This window comes from Triturus cristatus, chromosome 8 (assembly GCF_964204655.1).
Source record: "Triturus cristatus chromosome 8, aTriCri1.1, whole genome shotgun sequence".
In the NCBI taxonomy this organism is placed as follows: domain Eukaryota; kingdom Metazoa; phylum Chordata; class Amphibia; order Caudata; family Salamandridae; genus Triturus; species Triturus cristatus.
Window position 1 is genome coordinate 354,797,688 of NC_140591.1, and position 22,416 is coordinate 354,820,103.

Below are 22,416 nucleotides of genomic sequence, written 5' to 3' on the forward strand. Positions count from 1 at the left end.
TAGTTATGTTATCTGTTCTTGACGATCTCAGATTAAAGGCTGATAACAGAGAGCCGAGCGCACTAGTACTCTTAGATCTCTCCGCAGCATTCGACACGGTCAGTCATTCTATTCTACTGACTCGACTGGCGGATTCGGGATTTAGGGGTCCTGTCTATAACTGGTTGAAATCCTTTTTATCTGGACGCTCGCAAAGGGTTGAACTCGGTGATTATACTTCAAATAGGGGTGATATCCCCTGTGGCGTGCCCCAGGGCTCTGCATTATCCCCTCTGCTTTTCAATATATACTTGCAGCCCTTAGTGACTGCACTGTCCAATCTGGATTGCCGAGTTTTTAATTATGCAGAGGACACTCAGCTTATCCTGAGGATCGACAACTCGGCCCATGCTCAAGAGACAGTTCAAAACATTCTAAGATTTACCACTAACTGGATGACGGTTAATTCCTTGAAAATTAACCCTGACAAAACGGAGGTTCTCGTCATTCCAGCAATTAACAACTCCTGGAGTGGCCTGTTCTGGCCCAAAGAACTCGGGGCCCCTCCATGTCCGTCACCAGTCGTGAAAAGCCTGGGAATCAAGATCGATTCAGAACTCTCTTTGAGTCACCAGGTCTACTCAGTGGTGGGCATCTGCACCGGCGTCCTGAGACAACTGAGGAAACTGGTCCCCCTTTTATCAGTTTCTTCTATGAAATCCATAGTCTCGGCTACTATCTTATCGCGCCTTGACTATGGGAATGCGCTCTATCTAGGACTCCCTCTGAAATTCACGAATCGACTCCAGGTTGTACAGAATGACGCCGCTAGGCTGATTTTTAGCCTTCCTAGGAGGACCCATGCTTCACCCCTGTTGCGCAAGCTACACTGGTTGCCTGTCAGACAGCGCGTAAAATTCAAAGGCCTGTGTATTGCTCACAAACCCTTTATGGTCACGCCCCTAGCTACATAAGGGAACGTCTAGTTAAATATGTTCCAGGGCGAGTACTTCGCTCCGCAGATGCCGTTCAGCTAGTCTGCCCTCGGAGCAACTTGGTCACCAAGGGTGGACGAGCGATCTCAGTCACTCTGCCACGACTTTGGAACCAACTGCTGGATACCTTACGAAAGGAACCGGGTCGGCTCCCTTTCCGGAAATTGCTAAAAACTCTGCTATTTAAAGACACATTTTAACCTCATTCACCACCAGGACTGTCCGCACCGGCTTGAATGCAACCTCTTTTCTGTCAAGCGCTAAGAGACCTGTCGGTATACAAGCACTATATAAATAAACTTACAAAATACAAATACAAATTATCTTCAAGTACTTTTTTGTGTTGATCTAATTTCTCCATCTTCTTAATATGTAACATAGTGGATGGCACGTATTTTCTTGCCATGATAATTTGCTGTGCTGTGAGATTGTATAGTAAAACAAGTTAGTGGCATTAAGGTGTCGCCATAGTATGCGACCAGCACTAAGTGTCTGGAGAGTCCAGCTCAGTAACATAATCGAGCTGTCCATGTTGGAAGGAAGAGTTGTCACTCTGAATTATGTCAATTGTAGATGACACCATGTTACCTAGAGAGTAAATCCTAGTGAACAAGGAGGTAATACCATTATCAACTACTGCCAGAGCACTTTGTAAATCAGCATGCCAATTTTGTGCGGTCTCTCATCGGCCTCATGCTGGGAAACCTTCCACACTTTATTGTATATGAAAAGGGCTTTTGAAGAGGAATTCGAGGACCTAGTAGAAAGTCCTGTAGTCCCAGGTCATCAGAAAGAAAGGACAAGTGTTGTTTCACCTGGGAGAATGTTGAGGTTTTTAGCCAATGAAGCCACAACTTCCCAATACTGTAACTTGTTACCACCCCGAGATTTCTGTCTGCGTGTAATGTAGGTCGGGCCTGCTGATCTTAAACCCTTTGGAGTCACCTAGAAAACGTGCCTGACATCCGCTATCGTCCAACGGCCACACTAACCATTCCTCCAGTTTGGCTCCCAAGGAACTGTACGATCTATAGCGAAAAATGGTGCCTGATGTGTCATGCAAATAATTTGTGAACAGCTGCCAGTACGCAAACCATGCAAATGTGAGAATGCTTGGTGTGTTTAAATCTTTTATCTTGGCCAGGCCAAGACATGGTGTTTGCTGCACCATTCTGTTCAGGAAAATCAGTTGATGTGGTATAAGGCATGCTCGAAATAAAGCCTTGTTTCCTGAACCTGCCAATCCTTAGTGCCTCCAATGGATTTTAAATCTACAGTGTCCCGGCAAAAGTCAAACCCTTGTGTGCGCAGCTGGAACAAAAAGAAAGCAGAGTAAATCAGCTTGGTATCAGTGAGCATATTCATCTTTGCTGGTGAGGACATCAGCTTATAAAAATAAGACTTCTTCCAGAAAAATATGCAAACTTCTGTGCAAATGTTTGTGAGCTAGCCCGTGGTTGTGTAGGGCAGTGTTCCCATTGTGTGTAATTAAATACTGCAAGTGTTGTACACAAGAAATGGTGACCATAATGTTGAAAACTGGACATTTCATCATAATTAGTCATGCCATTGTACATATCATCAGAGTTAAACACAGCAGAATGCTGTAGATCGTTTAGCATTTCATGCACCGTATCAATATCACAGTACTAGAGATGATAAAGTCATTTAAAGAAATAGAGAATAGATATGGGATTTGCAAAAGTTCAGTTGGTCCAAATATATCATGCAATACACTTTCCCAGACAATTTAATCAGGATCCGGTACAGCAGAAATGTTCACCAGGGAGCGGTCTCTTCACACTTTGTGTGATGAAGAATAGGGTTTTGAAACCAAGTTCACCAATTGTACAGCAGAGCATTCTGAGATATAGTGCCCGTTCAGAAGCAGGAAAAAGACTATGATAAAACCAATCCAAAGGACAAGGATATTTAATGAAATTGTAATCCAAAGTTATAACCATGGAGGAACAAAGTACGTGGTCTTCAGCCAAAAATAGAATGCATGCAATCTACCTTGGAGAGGTGGAGATGGCTCAGATAAATCCGACAAGAAATCAAAGTTGATAAAGTAGCCAGAGGCTGTTCGATCTATTTTTGGGAACTCTGGAGGCTGTGTAGGACTTGCAGTTGACTCGAATTGTAGTACATTGACGTAGTCACCATCCATCTCGGGTTTCCGAATTAAAATCTGTGTTTCTGTAAAAGTTTTTTGTATAGTAGTTGTTAATGTAGCAGGTAGAAGAGATACTTCATTACTAGCTATCCCAGCTGGGGAGTAGAAGCTTCATCGCTGATCAATGCATCTAGTGGGGCCTCCTGTATAGTAGTGGGAGGAGACTGGTAGCTACTCAGGAGCCCATGTGGCCTACTGTGTAGTACCAGCCACATAACGCGGTTTGACAAGATCTATTGACACAAATCTCTTGTTTTTGCATCCAGCAAGGGGCAGTAAAAGTACAGATCTGGTACCTTTAACAGTCAACACAGGTACAGGCACTCTGTAAGTTGGCCCAAATTCTTTCTTGCCCACAATTTTCTTCCGGACCAGGTCCCCAATTTTTTTAATCCAACCAGGATCCGCCAGTGTTTCCTCCAATTCTCCAGTGGCGGTGTGTTTTACTTGGACATTGCTTTGTGCATCCCGGAAGTTGTTCAGTTCCTGTAAAACAGTCAAACGTTCATTGAAGTCAAACGGTGTTTCTGCCGCCACTGTGCTAATTAAATTTTAGGAGACACCCCTGCATGTGCAGATGCTAGGCCCTCATATGCTGCTAGTATTAAACCCAAGCTGTGGTCTGAACTAGGTATTACTCGATTCCCCACTAGAGGAATCTGAGCAAATTGAATATTTTGCGCACTTAACTGGTAGGAGTATTTTGTTGTAAAGCCTTTTGGCAGGTGGGTGCCGTTGCTTGCAGCGTAAACAGCCACCATGTCTGTCTATTCTCGTACAGGAGTGAGTTTTGCAGTGACAGTAGCAGTTTGCACTGTTGCTTTTGTGGCTTTGTCAGCCATGGAATTCCCTCCAACGTGTATTCCTAGACGCTGATGACTCAAAGTGTGAATCACCTGAGTCCGTGGTAAGTAGGCTTTTAGCTTAGCCACTTGTTCCAAAGCATATTGTGTATCCTTTAGAATCTCTGAATCTGTTCTGGCTCCAATAGTGCAAGTACTCATTTTCAGACTGGAAAAAATAGTACGAATCGCACACTATGACAGTGGGGAATCCAGGATCCGTATTCTCAAGTGCCAGAATTAGAGCCCAAAATCAGCCAGCCACGCTGTGCAGTCACCGAGTGACTGTGTGTAGGTTTTCTCAATGTGGAATTCACCAACGTGCATGCGACACTTCATGGCGGTGCAAGCTGCAGAGTATTGCTGCTTTGTCCCGACGGCAGGCTGTGCAGAACCATCAGTATAGATGATGTAATCACACAGATCAAGAGGCATTACTTCATTAGGCAGAGGATATTCATGTTCATATTGCAGAAATGCTTGCGTTTGTAGTGTAGAGTTAAAAAGGTAATCTACATCTGTTGCAGTGAGTGAGTTGGCCCATTGTATCCATTGCGGATGTAAAGTCTTCGCATTAGGAACGCTGGCCTTAGACACAGCCTATAAGGTTGGAATTGGAGTCACAACAATGATTAAGTTCCCCTGAGCCAATGCGCTCTCTTTCACCACAGCTTTTTGTATTGCTGTCAGGATCTTTTTTGTCGGTTCAAAATGCATTTCTGCATTGGTATGTAAGTGCAATTTATATGAAATAGGTACAGAGGCACCTTCATTGAATTTAACATTGGTGTACCCTGATGACCCTACGATAATTTAGATCACCAGGTTTGTTGTGTTTACACATGCAAGTGTTTTGAAACTAACATGTCAGCTTGTATTGACTGCAAAAAAACAAATGTGTGTGTTCAGCTGTCCAATGTGTACTTGAAAAATTTGTCGAATCAAGTCGTAGAAAACTCGCTCTGGGAAATCTGGAATGTAAGTTCTGCCAAAATTTAGGAAACCCAATATGAACTAAAGTGTCTTGAATGTGTTCGATGGTTGTAAGAGCACACACTTCTCTAATAAATCTGTTGTAAGGCTTTGCCTTCACTTGACAGCTCGCATCTGAGAAACAGGTAATTGAGGTGGGCAATTTTTCATTTATATATATATCTATATATATATAAAAAAAGTTGCCAATGTGAGCGAATCCCAAAACAATGTGATCCACTCTTGCCAAATGCGTAAAAAGGTCATCATCCATTAAGACAATGCCTGATCATCAACATTTTGTAAAAGTTCAGTAACCCGGGCTGAAATCAACCCTGGGCTGCTCTTAACCCCTTGAATGCCCATGACAAGCTGGACTCGTCATGGCACACAGTTCTCGTGTGCCCATGACGAGTTCAGCTCGTCATGAGGCATCACCTGCGAAATCCCTCTGGTGTGGGCACCAGAGGGATTTCCTTTAAAGCAAAATAGCCTCGGGAGCTGGGGAAGAGCTTCCCCAGCTCCCGAGGTCCCCCCTGCTTTCCCTGTAATGACGATCGGCGCGCACGTCGCGCCAACGTCATTACAGTGAAACCGAAACTGAAATGAGCCAAGAGGCTCATTTCAGTTTCACTTTCTACGTGCTCAGGGGGCTATCTCAGCCCCATGAGCACGTAGAAAGACAGGAGAGGTATCATTGGAAAGGGGAGAATCTCCCCTTTCCAATGATATCCCTCCCCAGTGGATCCCTGCTTGGGGATCACCGCAGGAGGGCGATCCCCAAGCAGATATCCACCCACTAGACACCAGGGAGGGGGGAGCGTCCCCTCGGGCAAGGGCCTTTGCTCCCCCCGGTTTATTTTGGCATCATTTAGTCTTTTTGCCCCCCCTGGGGGACAGATGGGGACAGTAGCCCCCAATCTGCCCCCCCGGGGGGGGGGCAAAAGCCCACTGGACACCAGGGAATTTTTTTAAAAGTAAAATAGGGGTGGGGGCTGCCCAAAACGAGCAGTCCCATGCCCCCACCCCACCCCCCAACTATTAGTCTTTCTGCCCCCCCTGGGGGGCAGATGGGGCAGTGGCCCCTAATCTGCCCCTTCAGGGGGGCAGAAAGCCCACTAAACACCAGGGATTTGTTTTTAGGTTTTTTTAGGGTGGGGGCTGCCCGAAATGGGCATGCCAATGCCCCTACCCACCACCATTACAGCCTTTCTGCCCCCCCTGGGGGCTGCCCGAAACGGGCACACCAATGCCCCCACCCACCCACCATCATTACAGCCTTTCTACCCCCCTGGGGGGCAGATGGGGCATTGGCCCCTAATCTGCCCCTTCGGGGGGGCGGAAAGCCCACTAGACGCCAGGGATTGTTTTCGCGCAATTTTATTTAGGGTGGTGGATTTTATTTAGGGGATTTTTTTAGAAAGTAAAAATAAGGGTGGGGGGCTGACCAAAACGGGCATGCCCATGCCCCCACCCCACAATCATTACAGTCTTTCTGCCCCCTCTGGGAGGCAGATGGGGCATTGGCCCCTAAACTGCCCCTTCGGGGGGGCAGAAAGCCCACTAAACACCAGGGATTTGTTTTCAGTTTTTTTTTTAGGGTGGAGGCTGCCCGAAACAGGCACGCCAACACCCCCACCCACCTGCCACCATTACAGCCTTTCTGCCCCCCCCGGGGGGGCAGATGGGGTATTGGCCCCTAATCTGCCCCTTCGGGGGGGGCGGAAAGCCCACTTGACGCCAGGGATTGTTTTCGCGCAATTTTATTTAGGGTGGTGGATTTTATTTAGGGGGCTGGCTGCCCGAAACGGGCTCGCCAATGGCCCCACCCCGCCACCATTACAGCCTTTCTGCCCCCCTTGGGGGTGCAGATGGGGCAGTAGCCCCCAATCTGCTCCCCCCCGGGGTGCAGAAAACTCACTAAATGCCAGGGATTTTATTTTGCACAATTTGTTTTAGGGTGGGGGCTGCCCAAAATGAGCATGCCAATGCCGCCAACCCCCGCCACCATTACAGCCTTTTTGCCCCCCCCCGGGGGGTAGATGGGGACAGTAGCACCCAATCTGCTGCCGGGGGAGGGCAGAAAGCCCACTTGACGTGAGGGATTTATTTTGCGCATTTCTTCTTTAGGGTGGGGGCTGCCCAAAATTGGCACCCAAATGCCCCCACCCCCCTTCCACCATTACAGCCTTTCTGCTCCCCCAGGGGGCAAATTGAGGGCAGTAGTCCCCAATCTGCCCCCCCCAGAGGGGCAGAAAGCCCACTATCCACCATATATCTTTTACCCAGAATGCCCTGCAAACCTCAAATTTAGCTGAAAAAAACACCTTTTTCACACATTTTTGTTTGGGAAAGTAACTTTGAGGTTTGCAGGGCATTCTGGGTAAGGAAACGTTGGGTGATCCACGCAAGCCATACCTCCCTGAAATCCCCTGGGTGTCTAGTTTTCAGAAATGTGTGGGTTTGATAGGTTTTCCTAGGTGGCCGCCGAGCACCGGGCCAAAAACCCAGGTGACCCCCCCTTACAAAACCAGGTCGTTTTGAGGTAGGCAATTTTGATGTCGCCTCAATACGTTTTGGGCCCTTGCCTGTCACGGGTATTTGGGCCTCCCACATGAGTGAGGCTCCGTTTTTATCGGGAGACCCGGGGGAACGCTGGGTGGTAGGAAATTTGTGTCAGCCCGGTGATGCCACAACTTTCCCACACAAAAATGTGTGAAAAAGGTGATTTTTTCAGCTAAATGTGAGGTTTGCAGGGCATTCTGGGTAAGGAAACGTTGGGGGATTCACGCAAGATATACCTCACTGGAATCCCCTGGGTGTCTAGTTTTCAGAAATGTGTGGGTTTGCTAGGTTTCCCTAGGTGCCGGCAGAGCTATGGTTCAAAAACTACAGCTAGGCACTTTGCCAAAAAAGGGTAATTTTTCACTGCAAAATTGAGGTGTGTCCATGTTGCGTTTTGCACCGTTTCCTGTCGCGGGCACTAGGCCGACCCACACCAGTGAGGTACCATATTTCTCGGAAGACTTAGGGGAACGCGGGGTGGGTGGAAATTTGTGGATCCACTCAAATTCCAGAACTTTACCCCACAGAAATGTGAGGAAAATGTGTTTTTTTATTTACAAAAAGTTTAGGTTTGCAAGGGATTTTGGGTAATAGAACCTTGGGGAGAGGCAGTCAAGTCACCCCATCCTGGATTCCCCTGGGTGTCTAGTTTAAAAAAATGTGTAGGTTTGCTAGGTTTCCCTAGGTGCCGGCAGAGCTAGGGTTAAAAAACTACAGCTAGGCACTTTGCTAAAAAAAAGGGTAATTTTGCATTGTGAAAATGTGGTGTGTTCACGTTGGGTTTTGAGCCATTTCCTGTCGTGGGCACTATGCCTGCCCATACAAGTGAGGTAGCATTTTTATCGGGAGACTTAGGGTAATTCAGATATGTAAAGGAACTGTTACTACCTATTGACTTTCGATGCATTTCTGCCTTTCAAATGAAAGACATTGTGTAAAAAAGAAGTCATTTTTAAAAATGACTGATAATTCTCATGCTAGTATGAGTATTCCCAATTTCGGAAATGTGCAAATATCTACTGTTTCTAAACTCTATATTTTGTTCTCATTTCAGAAATAAATAGGTGTCTTTCATAAAGATTTTTCCATGTACACATTTTTACAGAATAATTACTAAATACCCGGTACACAATAAAAAACCATTGCAAGTTGCTGCTCAGTTTTTGGCTCTGGGTTTGTCGGGTTCTTGGTGAACCTACAAGTCCTATATATCCTCACAACCAGTAATGTCCAGCGGATGTAACGGTATATTGCTTTCAAAGAGCTGTCATACTTAGAAGAAGTTACAGGTGAAAACGTTGACAGAAAAGGCCGTTTTTTTCAACTAATTTTCAATTTATCCTATATTTAACTGTTAGTTTCAATAAAGAAACCTTGATGGATCTACACAAATGACCCCTTGCTGAATTCAGAATTTTGTCTACTTCTCTAAAATGTATAGCTTTCCAGGATCCATTATTGCTTTTGTACCCATTTCTACCATTAACTGGAAGGAGGTCGAAAGCACAAAAAATAGCAAAAATAGGCTATGTCCCAGAAAAATGCCAAAATTGTGTAAAAAATGTTGGGTTTCTGACAAAAGTCTGGTATCCCCTAAAAGCTGGGAAAATGGTGATTTCAGCCCCACAAACCCTTTTTTGATAACATTTGCAGGGAAAATCCCAGATGCTTTCATTTGCAGCCCGTTTTTCCCAGAAAAAACACAATTTTGCTGTATTTTGGCTCATTTCTGTGACCCCTCCAGGGGAATCCACAAACCCCGAGTATCTTTAGAATCCCCATGATGTTGGAAGAAAAGGACACAAATTTGGCGTGGATACCTTATGTGGTCAAAAAGTTACAGGGGCCTCAGCGCGCACTACCCCAAATAGCCAAAAAAAGGCGTGGCACAGGAGGGGGAAAAGGCCTGGCAGTGAAGGGGTTAAACTCCCTTGGACATAGAACAGAAATGCTTTTGAGAGCCCAGCACACTGAATGCGGTCAAGTACCTGCTTTCAGGTGCTATATTTTGGCAGAAAAATCCATTTGAGATATCTTGTTCTGTGTTTTATTCGCATTGTGTTGTTCATTAGTGCGCCACTGTGTGAGTTCTGTACTGCGAATGTACGTGTAGCTGTGTTTAGATGTCTGAATCTAATAATAGACGATATGAATGGTCTGGTTTCATAACTGGAAACCAGGGATTATTCATAGGAGAGGTGCAACTGTTTATTTCACCTTGCTATTCAAGTTGTGTGAGAATCTCTTTAACTTGTTTTGTAGTCTAATTTTTATTTGGGAAAAGTCTTTGGGGGTGATCTCACTGGCACAATGTGATAAGGGGAACGTCATCCCATCCCACATGGTTGTGGTATAACGCAGGAGCTAGAGCTAATGTCCACTCCTTAGTGTATGAATGTTTTACCGTCTCTGGGACGAAGCTAGAAAAAGGAGGTAAAATTACTGTTTCTTCCTCTGAGCAATCCATTACGAACTCAGATGGCCAATCCTTTTTGGCCAAGAAAATGTCGTAGCCGAATAACAAATTCTCCCAAAAGAGAACTTTAATGCATCTTGGTAAGTCCCCCGCCAATTGGAGTTACATTTCATATAAATGATGCGGGACGCTCACTCTCGTATCCGGTGTTTCTACCTGGATATAGTCCTCAATGCTACTGTCACCAGACAACCCTTCAGAATCCGGGGAACTATTGTGACTTCTGCTGCACTGTCCAGCATTGTCAGAGCCCATTCCCTGCTCAGTAGTAATGTCCTCAATATCCGTGGCATGCTTGACCTTTAGTCCAGCTACCACCTTCTTTTTGAATTGAGGTTTTAACTGTTTAGGTTTTTAATTATATAGTCAGATGAGCGTTGGTTTCACGGAGTCCTCTGACGGTCCCTCTCTCCCAGAGCATTTTTCGGATGAATCCTAAAACAAAAGAGATGAATGTGTATAAGTATCCTGATACCTGTCAGTTGTTTTAATATCACGGATATGCAGATTATATCGCTTCTCAGTGACCTTCTGTTGAGTAGATCCGCCCTCTGACTTAGTCTTTTCTCTATTTTTCTTATTATCCCACTTCTTCTTCATAGAAGAGTCAGGCGCTTGCTTTGAGTGATCCATTTCAGGATTACTCTTAATTTGTGGTTTACTAGATCTGGCTCCCAAATGATCTCTACCCACTGTTGAGCAAGTTTCTTCGATCATTTTCAGTAATCCGCGCTCCTGCTGCCGAATTTGTGAGTCGCTGGCACATAGCCAACGCTGCTACGTTCCCTTTAATGCTACTTAACATAATGGCAGGTACGGTGACAAAATTGCCCATCAGTTTCATCTTCAAGTCCAGGGCAGGGGCTGCCCTGTACTCATTTTGGATCTGTTTAAGTACCTCTGGCAATCCAGAACAGAATCTCCACCTGTCTGGTGGGAATTTTACCCATAACAACACTGATAGTCTGTAGACTAATGCCTGGTATCGCCAGTTGTGGTTGTGCAGCTTGAGCAGTCCTCACAGGCTACACTGTCATTGTTCGCATGATAAACTGGGTCAGGCATCTATATATGTCAACTAGACCTGCATATAATCTTTATAATTGTGCTGCTGTCATATTAGCTATGTTTAGGTGTGGTGTGTAACCGGGTAAGACTGGCCATGTTGCTCCCTCATTGCTAAGGAAACCAAGTCTAACTTCTGTAGTGAGTGGCAGGGCATCTTCAAACCAATTTCTGTGTTCTTGGTATGTTAATGCTATTGCGTTGTAAGCTGTATAGTTAATTGGAACATAAGCTGGAGTGTAAGTGTGAAAGAATTTTATTTGATTGTCTACTGTTGGGAATGTAACCCATGAATAGAATACCTCTGTCCTAAATGCTTTGTGAGCTTCAACCACAAAGGTAATGCTTCCACCGGTACGTTTGAGATCATGTTGTAGCAGCTTCTGAGTAACCACATATCTACAGCTATCAGGTATGTTACGTGTGGCTGGGTTAGCCATAAGAATATATGGAATTCAGAGAGGGTACTACCAGTGGTGTAGTGTTGGCCGGGCCAAATGGGGGGTTGCCCCAGGAGCAGAAATCTTAGGGGCGCAAAATGTAAGTTCTAGAAGTGCGGATCGCTGGTGGAATCGACAACTTACTGCGGCGGAGCGGGTAACTTTACAAATGTAGGAGGGGGTAGGCATGCCAGTCACGCTCACCACAAACTTGGTGGGCTAACTTGTTACAGTGGTAGAGTAGACAATAAAGAAAAGGGGGGCTAGACAGTAGAAAGAGGTGACTGTGACTCAAGAGCTGACCGTGTGGATCTGGGTGGAGGACTGCGCCTCAAAAACTGATATAGGCAGAGTTTAAATTCAGTCAGCCTAAGGCTGGTTCACTCGGCGGGGAATTACTGAGAGACGAGCAAAAGTCACTTTGTGTAGAGAGAGGAGGACCGCCCACTGACAAAAGGACAGGGTCACACAGCATGTAGCTCCTCTATTTGGACCACACATTGCTTGTGCTGATAATAGCCAGGCCACCTGCGTAACAAGCTCAACCAGACAGCTCCTCCCTGCCTGGTAGCTCCGCGCTGTGACACCGGAGGAAGTAAATGCAGCTTGTCTCAGAGACAGACCGGCCTGTGAGTCCTGGTAGCTGCTGACCTGCTGGTAGGGGAGACTGGAGAGCATGAAGCACCAGCGACCACCCCTCACGCCAGCCGAACACATTCAACAAGGTTTCCCAGGTGAGACAATGGATGGGTTGCATCGAGAAAGGCAGGTATGGCAAAAAAGGCATTTCTTGGTAATGAAGACGTCTTCCTAATAGCAGATATATGCTCAGATAAACTGGCAAATTGGGAGGCGTGTTGCGGAGTGGGAGGGGGGTCAGAGTGCCAGTGAAGCACATCAGTCATTAGTTGCTCAACACTGCTGGCATGTCCTGACTGGCAGCAACCTTATTTAAAATGCAATCTTTTGTAGGCTACTAGATGTGGTTAAATTGCCTTGTATTCATTTTCTGCTTTATTGTTTCCAATGTAGTTCAACCCCATTTTTTATTATAGTAGATGTTTCCTTTTCTGTAACATTTGCTAGCTCTGTTGACTTTGACAAGGTCTTAATATATTATTTAGGCCATGTTATTTAATCCATAACAAACACTGTTTCCTTTAGTGTTGTTATGGTGGCACTCAATAGAGAAGCCTACTTCTAAATTTGCATGGGGCGGGATTGAGTGAAAAGGCATGACCTGTCAAACATAAGAGTAGTGAGCGGAACTATACTTGCCTTGCCCCGGGTGCTGGCAACCCATGCTTTGCCGCTGGGTACCACTATGGGGTGATCCTTTGAATGGTTGAAGCTTGAACAACCTACAACCAATACATAGAATGTACCTACTCAGCTGGGGAGGATTTTTCCTTAACGCATCAGATGTTTCCGGTTAGTGGGTGGGTAGAGGTCTTTGGGTATAAAAAAGAAAACTCCTCAGGCGATTCATTAAATAAGAACTTAGGAAATTGTGGTAACAGATCTAGAACCTTTTCGTTTGGACTCTCACGCATACCCAAAGAAATACACAACCTGAAGTTTCAATATTTATTGAAACATTGTGATTCTTGCGTAAAATACGTGTGCTGCAATGATTAATACAAGGAAACAGATTAAGGTAATTTGCATTATGAGAAGATGAAAAGGGTGAACAATTCCACCATTGTACTCCTACCTAGTGCTCCCTAATCTAGTTTTGCCTAGGGTGGGTGATCTGCTAAATCCCTGTCGGGTGGTCTCACTTCCCCATTACTTGTGGGCAAGTGTCATCAGGCTGCTGTCAGTCTTGGTGTAGAGCTGGACATTCCCCTTGTCGGTAAACAGAAATCAGCTGAGCTGGAATTCCAGCACGCAGTGACCTTGCAGTGTCAGATGATTTCTCCTCTGATACAAACAAGTAAGTGGTTCTGAATATACAATATTCACACCACTCATGTGGCAATGTCGAAACCCCAGTCAGGCCACAATGTTTTATTCTAGTTTGATAGATTTGTCACCTATAGGACAATAACCACACTGACATTTGTGCAGTGAACTTTATCCCTTGTACTGAAGGTTCAAGGAGTCTTGATAGTGTGGCTATGAAGTAGAAATGTAAGCAATGCAGATTCAGAGAATGTTATCGTGAATGGGCATGCAAACGTATGTCAAAAGTCAGTGTTTAAAAGAGAAGGCAACTTAAGAAACATGAGCATGTAAATGGTGGTGTTTCTAACTGTGCTTATCCTGACCACGTGACAAGGGAGGAATACAAGTGGTCAGATCCCTGCTCAAGACTCCTCGTGCTCCTGATAGGAGGTCACAACTGAGCTTACCCCCATTATTTGGACATTAAAAATTCTGGAATTGTAAGGCATGTGAACTGACAAGAGAGAGAAAGGACTTCATGCAATTGGGTCACAAATACACACTGAAACATCACACCAACTCTAATTGCCAGGATGGGGTTTACATGATCTGCTGCACTTGTGGTAAATTCTATGAAGGAAAGACACGATAAAAAGTGAAAGCCAGGATCCTCCAGCTCTGCAACAGAGGGACCCACTGGTTGAGCACTTTCATACGGTAGATCATCAAATAGACAGTTTGAGATGGTGGGTTACTGAGAAATTAATCTCCAGCCCTAGAGAAGGTGATGTATCATCTACTCTTAACCTAAGAGAATACAAGTGGATAGACACACTCGGCAGTGTCAATCAAGGTCTGAACGAGTTTGATGAAATCTCGAGACAGGCAGTGCTATTAAATAATGGTTGATGGTGGTGGTCCTAGTTCTCCGTGACTATTCTCTACACCTAACGTACACACTTAATGATGTAAGCCCGATCTCGTACATTGTGCTCAGTTTTTATTGCATTGAATTTGTGAGTGATTTGGGGTAAAACTGTTTGTGAATTAGTTTTTATCCACCTAATGAATATTTGGAGAACGTGAAGTTGTAATGTGATTTTGAACCATGTCCGTACTTGATCTCATCGGAAATTCCTTTAGATTTGTTATCACAACACACACACACATTGTTTGACAATTGTGCTAAAATAGAGTAAAGTACTTTCTTATAACCTTCTCCTTGAGTATGGCTATACATACATGTATACATTTTTTCTTAAGAGCAATCTAGCGTGTACTGTGTTTTAGTGATTATGTTAATTGAGCCCTCTATGCACACTTTGTATCGTCTTGCGTGTGGCAATATGTACGCTCTTGAAGACTCCTGGATTAGTGAGTGTCTAAGTCACAATATGGCAAAACATGAATTTGTAACATGACCGTATTTTTATGTACTTGATGATGTTTTATACTTGGCATCACTGGTTTAACATTTTCAATTGTTATTCATCATTCATTTGTTTAGAAAGCAATGGTATCCTTCCTGTTTTATTCACTATTCATTTTCAGTAAGACAACAAACTATTTGTGAGCCGGAGTGCCGTTCCCACCTCAATAATGACACTTTTTGATACTTTGTATCCCCTTGAGTTAGAGATGACAAACGCTCCCGGTACTAGTGTTCTGCTAGCGGAGACTAGACCGCATCGGAATAGATGGCCATTTTATCGGTGCCGAGTGATGCAAAGCGTGCACGCTCATGCAACGGCGCACGGCCTGATCTAACTTTATCTAGCTGGACTCCTCTGCCGTGCTTCACTCACATGAAGCACGGCTCGCCGTCAAGTCGATCAATTTATTTGTTCCTTCAACGGTAAGCATTGATGCTTTGAATATGCATTTGTGAGCTTTGCTGCCCTTTTGTTGTCGCACCTATTTGACAAATTAGGTGTTCACTCTTTAGATATAGTGTAGAATCCAGTTGGGATCTACACAGAACATTGCACTCAATGTGATTCGCTTTGAATACAGCATTTATCATTTTTCCATCTTCTTCAAATGGGGTAAGAGCGCAACAATGTCAGCGCAATTATTATGCCCTTTTTTTATATCTATACTCAACCAAGCATTCATTCATTTATATAGGATCCTATTCAAAGGACCATACCCTTTTCAGATAAGGTGGAAAAATCCCATTGGGATCGATACGGAACATCGCACTCAGCGCAATTCAGACTGAAGACGTAGATTCCGTCTGGTTTCACTGCATCCCAGACAGGAGGTGAGATGAGGTTTTGCCTTTCGAATATATTTCCTTCTGAGTGCACATATTCATTTGTGCTATACACATATTTGCTAATGCCTTTCTCGTTAAAGTCCCAGTTATTAAGAGAGCTAGACAGGGAGGGTGCTTTTTTTCATTTAATGCCGCTAAGCTGTTGAATGGCCTTCCACTTTCCATTCGCTCTATAGAAAAAGAACTTTCCTTCCGGAAAATACTGAAAATATGGCTGTTCCAGAACAAATCTTTGTAAAAATTTTGTTATGGCCAGTGAATATCTCTGTGACGCACTCTTAGCCCTGGGATACCTATGGATAGCTATGCGCCTTATAAGTGCTTTTAGAATAGAATACTTCCAGGGGTTATATATTGACATTCAGCACATTCATTGTGCACATTCGACCAGTATACCAGACATCGCCCCCTTCTGGTCAAAATCAGGTGAGTTGTGATTTCTTCACATCTTGCTAGGTGGATGTATTTTTCTTAACGCACAGGGTCTTATGATCTTTTGTCACATAGGCTGCAGTTGTTTTTAAGTCCTGAAGAAGACCCGTATTGATGATGTAAGGGAAAATGTCTTGAAAGGGTCGAAACATCAACAATATTTACAATCTGTGCTCCGCATCCACTTTGTACATGGCTAAAATACTCTTGAATGTCACTATAGACCGTGAACATACAGATATAAAATGAACAAAAACGGACACTATGCCAAATCTATGGTTTAGTATTATGTTAGGTTGAGGTTTCATGTATGTCCTTTTCATTGGATCACATTTCAATTGTATGTTACTGCATTGGGCAGCCTTGCTTTAACTTTTATTTTTGTGCACTTCGCTATATGAATAATAACATACGAAGCCACATTTGACTCTTGTGTGTTCGGAATCATTTATGGATGTGTCCAAGTTAGAGGACAAATCAATTAGCAACATAACCCACAGTAGCTACATAATATTATATTCCCGGGTATACAATACTCTGGCCAGACCAAGTTTTTGTCCCCAAGGGCAATTTAAGCTCACAATACACATTCTGTCGTTAACAACTGAGCATTCTATATGTATCAATTGATGAAAAAAATAAAATTTTAAGCATGCCTGCCCAAAAACAACCCACTCACACTTCATTCACATTTAAAATGCTTTATCAAAACACTGTTCAATTGTACATTACATTTACAATGATATGAATTCAAGTTGTCAAAATCAAAGTTCGAAACATAGAATGCCATTAAGTTTCTCAACTAAGAACAATTTCTTTAAGCTTCAAGTTCAACTTAAGAGCGTCTTATTTGCCTCTTTTTTTTTTTTTTTTTTTAAACAAGAAATGCTGGTAGAAACCCTCAGCATATTTTAAATATCTGTGCTGTATTAGGTCAGCTCAACTTTCAATCTAATAGCAAATCCTTCTTCGGTGAAAATGTTTTTTTTTACAAACTACAGGGTTGACTGCTTCTGTACAAACATACATATTTTAGGCTTAACTGCTGCTCAAGATTAGACTGCTGTATATACATTCTTACTAAGTTACAAAATCATGTGTGAATACACTATCTGACAAGAAGTGTGAGTTCTTTTTCTTAAGGGAGAAGAACTATTGTCTGAAATTGTGACACATTTACCAGAAAAATATGATGATCTACTAAAAGTAGTTAACCTATACATGATATGTTGCTCCTGAATTCCCAATAAGCTCACAGATAGGCTACTATCTGCAGAGGTTGTTTAAGTCAATGACCTCTCTGTTAAATAAATCCAAATAAATATAGAATGTAAGAAATTTTACGGAATATCTTTTTAAACACACATGGGAATATACTAATCCATATTTAACTATTCTTTGCTTCTAATAAAGGAGGTATTTAGAAAGATGCTTGGATTTTCTCTTATGTAAAAATGTGAGTAAATTCAAGCCTTTTCAGTTAACTACAACATATAATCACTTTCCTTTGTAATGCATGAAATTATGATTTGTTGACATGTGTAATAGAAATTAAGATGTGTTGCCAGTCGCTTTTGTCTGATGCAAAATATCGAAAGTACAAATAATAATTAAAAATGTAATTTCATTTTACACCTTGAAGACATCTTTTTATTTCTGAATACCTTACTTACATAAGATAAACACTTTTCTACTGATATCAACTACTAGGGAAGTGATATTTAGAAGATGGTGCTGTGGATCAGAGATCTTCAACTAATATTGTTTTGCTCAAAACAATTGCTTATTTGGATAACTCATAAAACTGTACTGGAAACAATTTCAACTCCAATATAACAAAGTGGTAGACTACTCTGGAAAGAGCTGGACCAGTTATAGAAAGACCAAGGTTCCCTTGTTTTACAGAGTCATAGTTTTCATTTGCAGGAGCACTGGCAAATCCAAAAATATCCTTTTAAATTTACATAATAGCTAGCACAGTTCCAGATTCCTTTACCTAAAAAGGAAGGATGTTTGACGCAAGTCAATTAACTGAACTGCTATTTAAGTGATTGCAGAATCAGTCAAGTTTGCAGGTGGAACTTAACATCATGCTAAACTTAGTTTTGTGATCAAAAGCGTAGTGTTCGATTCTTCTGAATCCATTAAACCAATGACTATCCTGCAACATTATGTTATGCCATGATGTATAATGGATTGGTACCTTGTTTTTATTCCTGCAATGTACAACAATACCTAATGTGAACTCAAGGCTGTAGCCTTTATTTGTTTTGTTTTATCTATTTTTATGTAAATGTAAAAATAGTAAACATGTTGACAAAAATCACAATTACAAACTGAGACGACTCGCAAAAGAAGGTTCTCCACACATTATCTAACCCATACTGCCCATGTGGCATGTATATATTTACAGAAATATATAAAATAGCTTATTTTTTCACACGAATGATACAGTCTAAAATTCAATTTGCTTAGTTACAGAAAGAAAAGTACTGGGATATGGAAATGTTGTAAAGAAAAAAATAATCCAGACCTCAAAATCCTTAATTCTATCTACCAATATTCATTTTCAATAAGTTGCTGCAATCACACCAGCAAAAGCACAGGTGTAGAGAAAGTATCAGTGTACATAGAAATCTGGAAACATCCATCATTAAGAGGGTAAATATTTTAGCAATTGCTATCAGTTTGAATTTGTTTTAACCCAGCTGTCTGACAACCAAAAAACAATTGTTCTGTGAAAGAATCACAATCTATAGAAGCATTTGCCTCGTGTTATTTATGGCATAGGAGTTTCTCTGGTTTTTAAGTGGATGCAGAGAACATACTCCTAGTACAGAAAAACACCTATACAAAGATACATTCACCAAGGCTGACCAGGCACTGAATAGGTGTTACTGGTCATGATCAAATTTCAATCTTGATTAAACTGAAACCTTGAATGCAAAATCAAAGAAATACAATTGAAACTTTTTGGAACAACTATGAACAAATCAAAAGTACTAGTTGATTTCCTGTAAAGTTTAAGTATAGCTAGTCCATTTCCAAAGCCAGGCGTATAACCATCCCATAAAAAAACGGAATGTGTGTATCTGTGTCTCCACATTAAAGTTTTACTTAGCAAAACATTTCAGAGTCATTGAAGACAATGAGACAGATAAAACACAGACTCTTGCTGAGAGGTACATAATACCAATTAAAATGGAAGAGGTACATAATACCAATTAAAATGGAAAAAATAACCTTACACCGATGAAAGTGGTATATTGCAAATCTACTGCAAAGTCATTATAAACAGAGTGGTCCAAAAAGCTCTTCAAGATTTTAACTTGCAAGTTTTCAGTCACACTGGGCTTGGTTACACTACAAGACTTTGAATAAAACAAAAGGTAGAATATGTTTTTTTGTACAGTTCATGTCTGTACTACATTTAAAACACTACACATAGTGCCAGGGAACCTTTTAAGAGGTAGCAAAATTATTTTTTAATGAAACAATCCGAATTGTAGACCAAATGAAAGACTGACAAACAAAAATTGTCCAGCTGGAAGGCTCCAGAAAGCTCAGAATTGAAAGAACAGGATTTCAAGATTTTTCAGTGTGTTCCCGCTTTGGCCTTAGACGTCTAGAAGATCGCTCAGCAATTTTGTGAGGAGGGTCTGTTGAATTCATAACAGTAGCTACAGACATATAATGTTCATATCGTTCTACCATCTGAGAAATTTTGTCACGTGGAACATTGTGTGTATTCCTCCTAAAAAAGAAAAGAAAAGCAAGTTTGTTTTTAGACTTTTTATTATTAACTTGAAGACTTCGGCTACATTTAAAATTTTCCAAAGATATCGTAAACCTCAAACATATGAATTTATATTCATCAAGGTGACAAGTAAATCCATGAAAGGCATTTTTGTAGTCACATCACAGACTGATCCTAAGCAAAATAAATGATCGCTCGCTAACCTGAACGTTATGAAGAGAAATGAAAAAAGGTCAATATTGTACACGAAATGTACAGAAAACCACAACCCTTTTCAGAACACTTGGACTGAATGTTATACTGAGAAAATGCCATCCCCTTGGATTTTCAAATTAAATTTGGACCATTGGAACAGCTTTATTAATGAGATTATAAAATAAATGTGAATATGTAGCGACAAATACATTTCCATCTGGTAGACAATTATTTTCACAGTTGCATTTCTCTGCTTCAAACACTAGATTTTGTTGAGAAGAATATTATGCCGATTATCAATGTTATTAATGGTGTGAATTAGGAAAACATTTTTTATTGTAGTTTTTTTTTTTATTTTAAAAGCAAAGGTTATTTACGTTTAGTCATTTCTTTACAACACCTCCAATTCACTAGGTTTACTTGCAACAGCATTTTAGGAGCATTGTATGAAACATTTACTTGCAGCCAGTTCTACTCCTAGTACAATAGGTTTACTTACAATAACGTTTGAGAACCACTGTATCTAGCTGTGCCAGGACCAAAAGCTGCACTGTAGTTAAATAAATATATCTATCTTAAACATTCAAGGCTCTGCCCCATTCAATTCTTTTGTGAGCTCCATTCCCTAAAATTTCCAACTATGGAAAGCTGCATGGATTTGAACCATAGTTGATCTAAAGATTTTGGCTTGGAGTAGGTCACAAAAGGGAGAGGTAATTAACACATACTACTGGTAATCTCTCATTACACTGATTTTCCACACCTAACCTATTGGAAACCTATTTTCAAAAGTAAAAGCTGACTTAATTACGACATCATCAGGCATTAATTAGGCAATTGGATTACAAAGGCCTTATCTAGCCAAACTAAACATCAGCTCTAAAGCTTGCATGCAAGAGAGAAGTGGTCAGATAATAAGTGTGATAAGGCCCACACAGCTATACTACAGATACAGTTTTGAAGTATGTGGCGATTCTAGATTAATATGCTGTGCTATTTTCCAATGTATAGCTGTCTGGCTGAGAAAAACATCTTGTTTACTATAATGAAAGGTTTTGGGCCTCAACCACAGTTGTAGTCAGTATAACCTCTAATGATATCAAACCAAAACTCACAATGCAGGTTTCTAGTAAGCTAAATTAGCATCTTTAAATCAGACAGTTAGTACAAACTCTGCAAGTAGAGTAGTCTCTTTCATTCCATAGCAAGAAAATAACCCACACATAATCCAATAGGAAAATGAAGCGTTAAGCATGTTTAACTAGTTTAATATTCTTTGGTACAACATAAAATCCAGTGGCCTGATTTCAAATTATATAATGTTTCTTCCAAAAGGGAAGGAGGTGGTCTATGAATTATAGATTCAAAGTTGGTAATGAAATCTGAAAAGGTACATAGAAGTCCCACCACCTAAAGCCAGTCAGGCTGATGGCATAAGGAATGAAGCTAGCCGGCTCACCGCAACTATATTCTAGTCTCTCCACTCCTCGCTATTACAGAACCTAATGACAAGCTAAGAATCAGCACTATACTGAAAGTGCCCTTAAGATGGTAGAGAGCTGCAGGTTTACAGAGTAACAAAGCCCCACATCATGTGGTTCAGGGTTGCCTTGAGGGAATCTGTCAGACAACTGGGACAGTCTGCAAAGAAGGTCCTACTTCCCTGATTTACTTATACCACTGGATGAGTGTTGACTGTTGGTGTGTCCAGTCTGGGCCTATACAACAAAGGAGTAAATAAATCAATATTTGGCTGGTGCATAGAGGACGCAATTTTCTCTATACCGATGTGTGTTGGATGTTTGTAATGTAGAATTGAAAGGTATGCGATGAGTGTTTTTTTGTCTATTGTATAATACAAGTAATGTTATAAAAAATCATGAAATACATATTTTTGTAAGAAAATGTAAGAAATTAGAATGCTTGGAAATAAAATTGTAAAATTAATCTGGACTAGTTCATGGTGCAATTTTTCCATTGGTTTAAGTAAATCAGGGCAGTAGGACCTTCTTTGGAAGTTTTGTTCTGTGCTTTCCCCCAGTCCTATACCTGATATTTCAAGTTCAATGAGTTGAGGGGTGACCCTTTGTGCTTTAACTGGGACAGTCTGCTCAGGAAGACAGGGATAGCCTTAAAAAAAGAGAGATACATTTTCTCACAAACATCAGTAGTTAGAAATCGCAAATTAGAGTCCTAGGTCAATTCAAATACTGCAACCCTAACTTCCAGGCAAGTGTTAGCTTCTCCACTGTCAGGAGTTCCCATATTCTCTAATTAGCCACTCAGACGCAGATGGTATGAGTTCTGTGCAATGTGGCTACAGATTGCTTCAGAGCCAGGAGACTAGTGCCATCTTT

The 22,416-nt window shown here is 41.8% G+C and overlaps 1 protein-coding gene across 3 annotated transcripts in view; it reads right to left on the reverse strand.

The window, feature by feature from the left end:
• Nucleotides 1–16,792: 16,792 nt before the first annotated feature.
• The window catches only part of LOC146802120 (uncharacterized), a 465,690-nt gene continuing 460,066 nt past the window's right edge, over nt 16,793–22,416 (reverse strand). Inside the window, exon 7 of one of the 3 annotated variants that reach the window (XM_085621680.1) lies at nt 16,793–19,861. In XM_085621680.1, the coding sequence (XP_085477806.1) occupies nt 19,693–19,861 (169 nt within the window). In that variant the 3' untranslated portion in view covers nt 16,793–19,692. The remainder of the gene's footprint in view (nt 19,862–22,416) is intronic. The other 2 variants (XR_014967698.1, XR_014967699.1) reach the window with 2 other exon arrangements.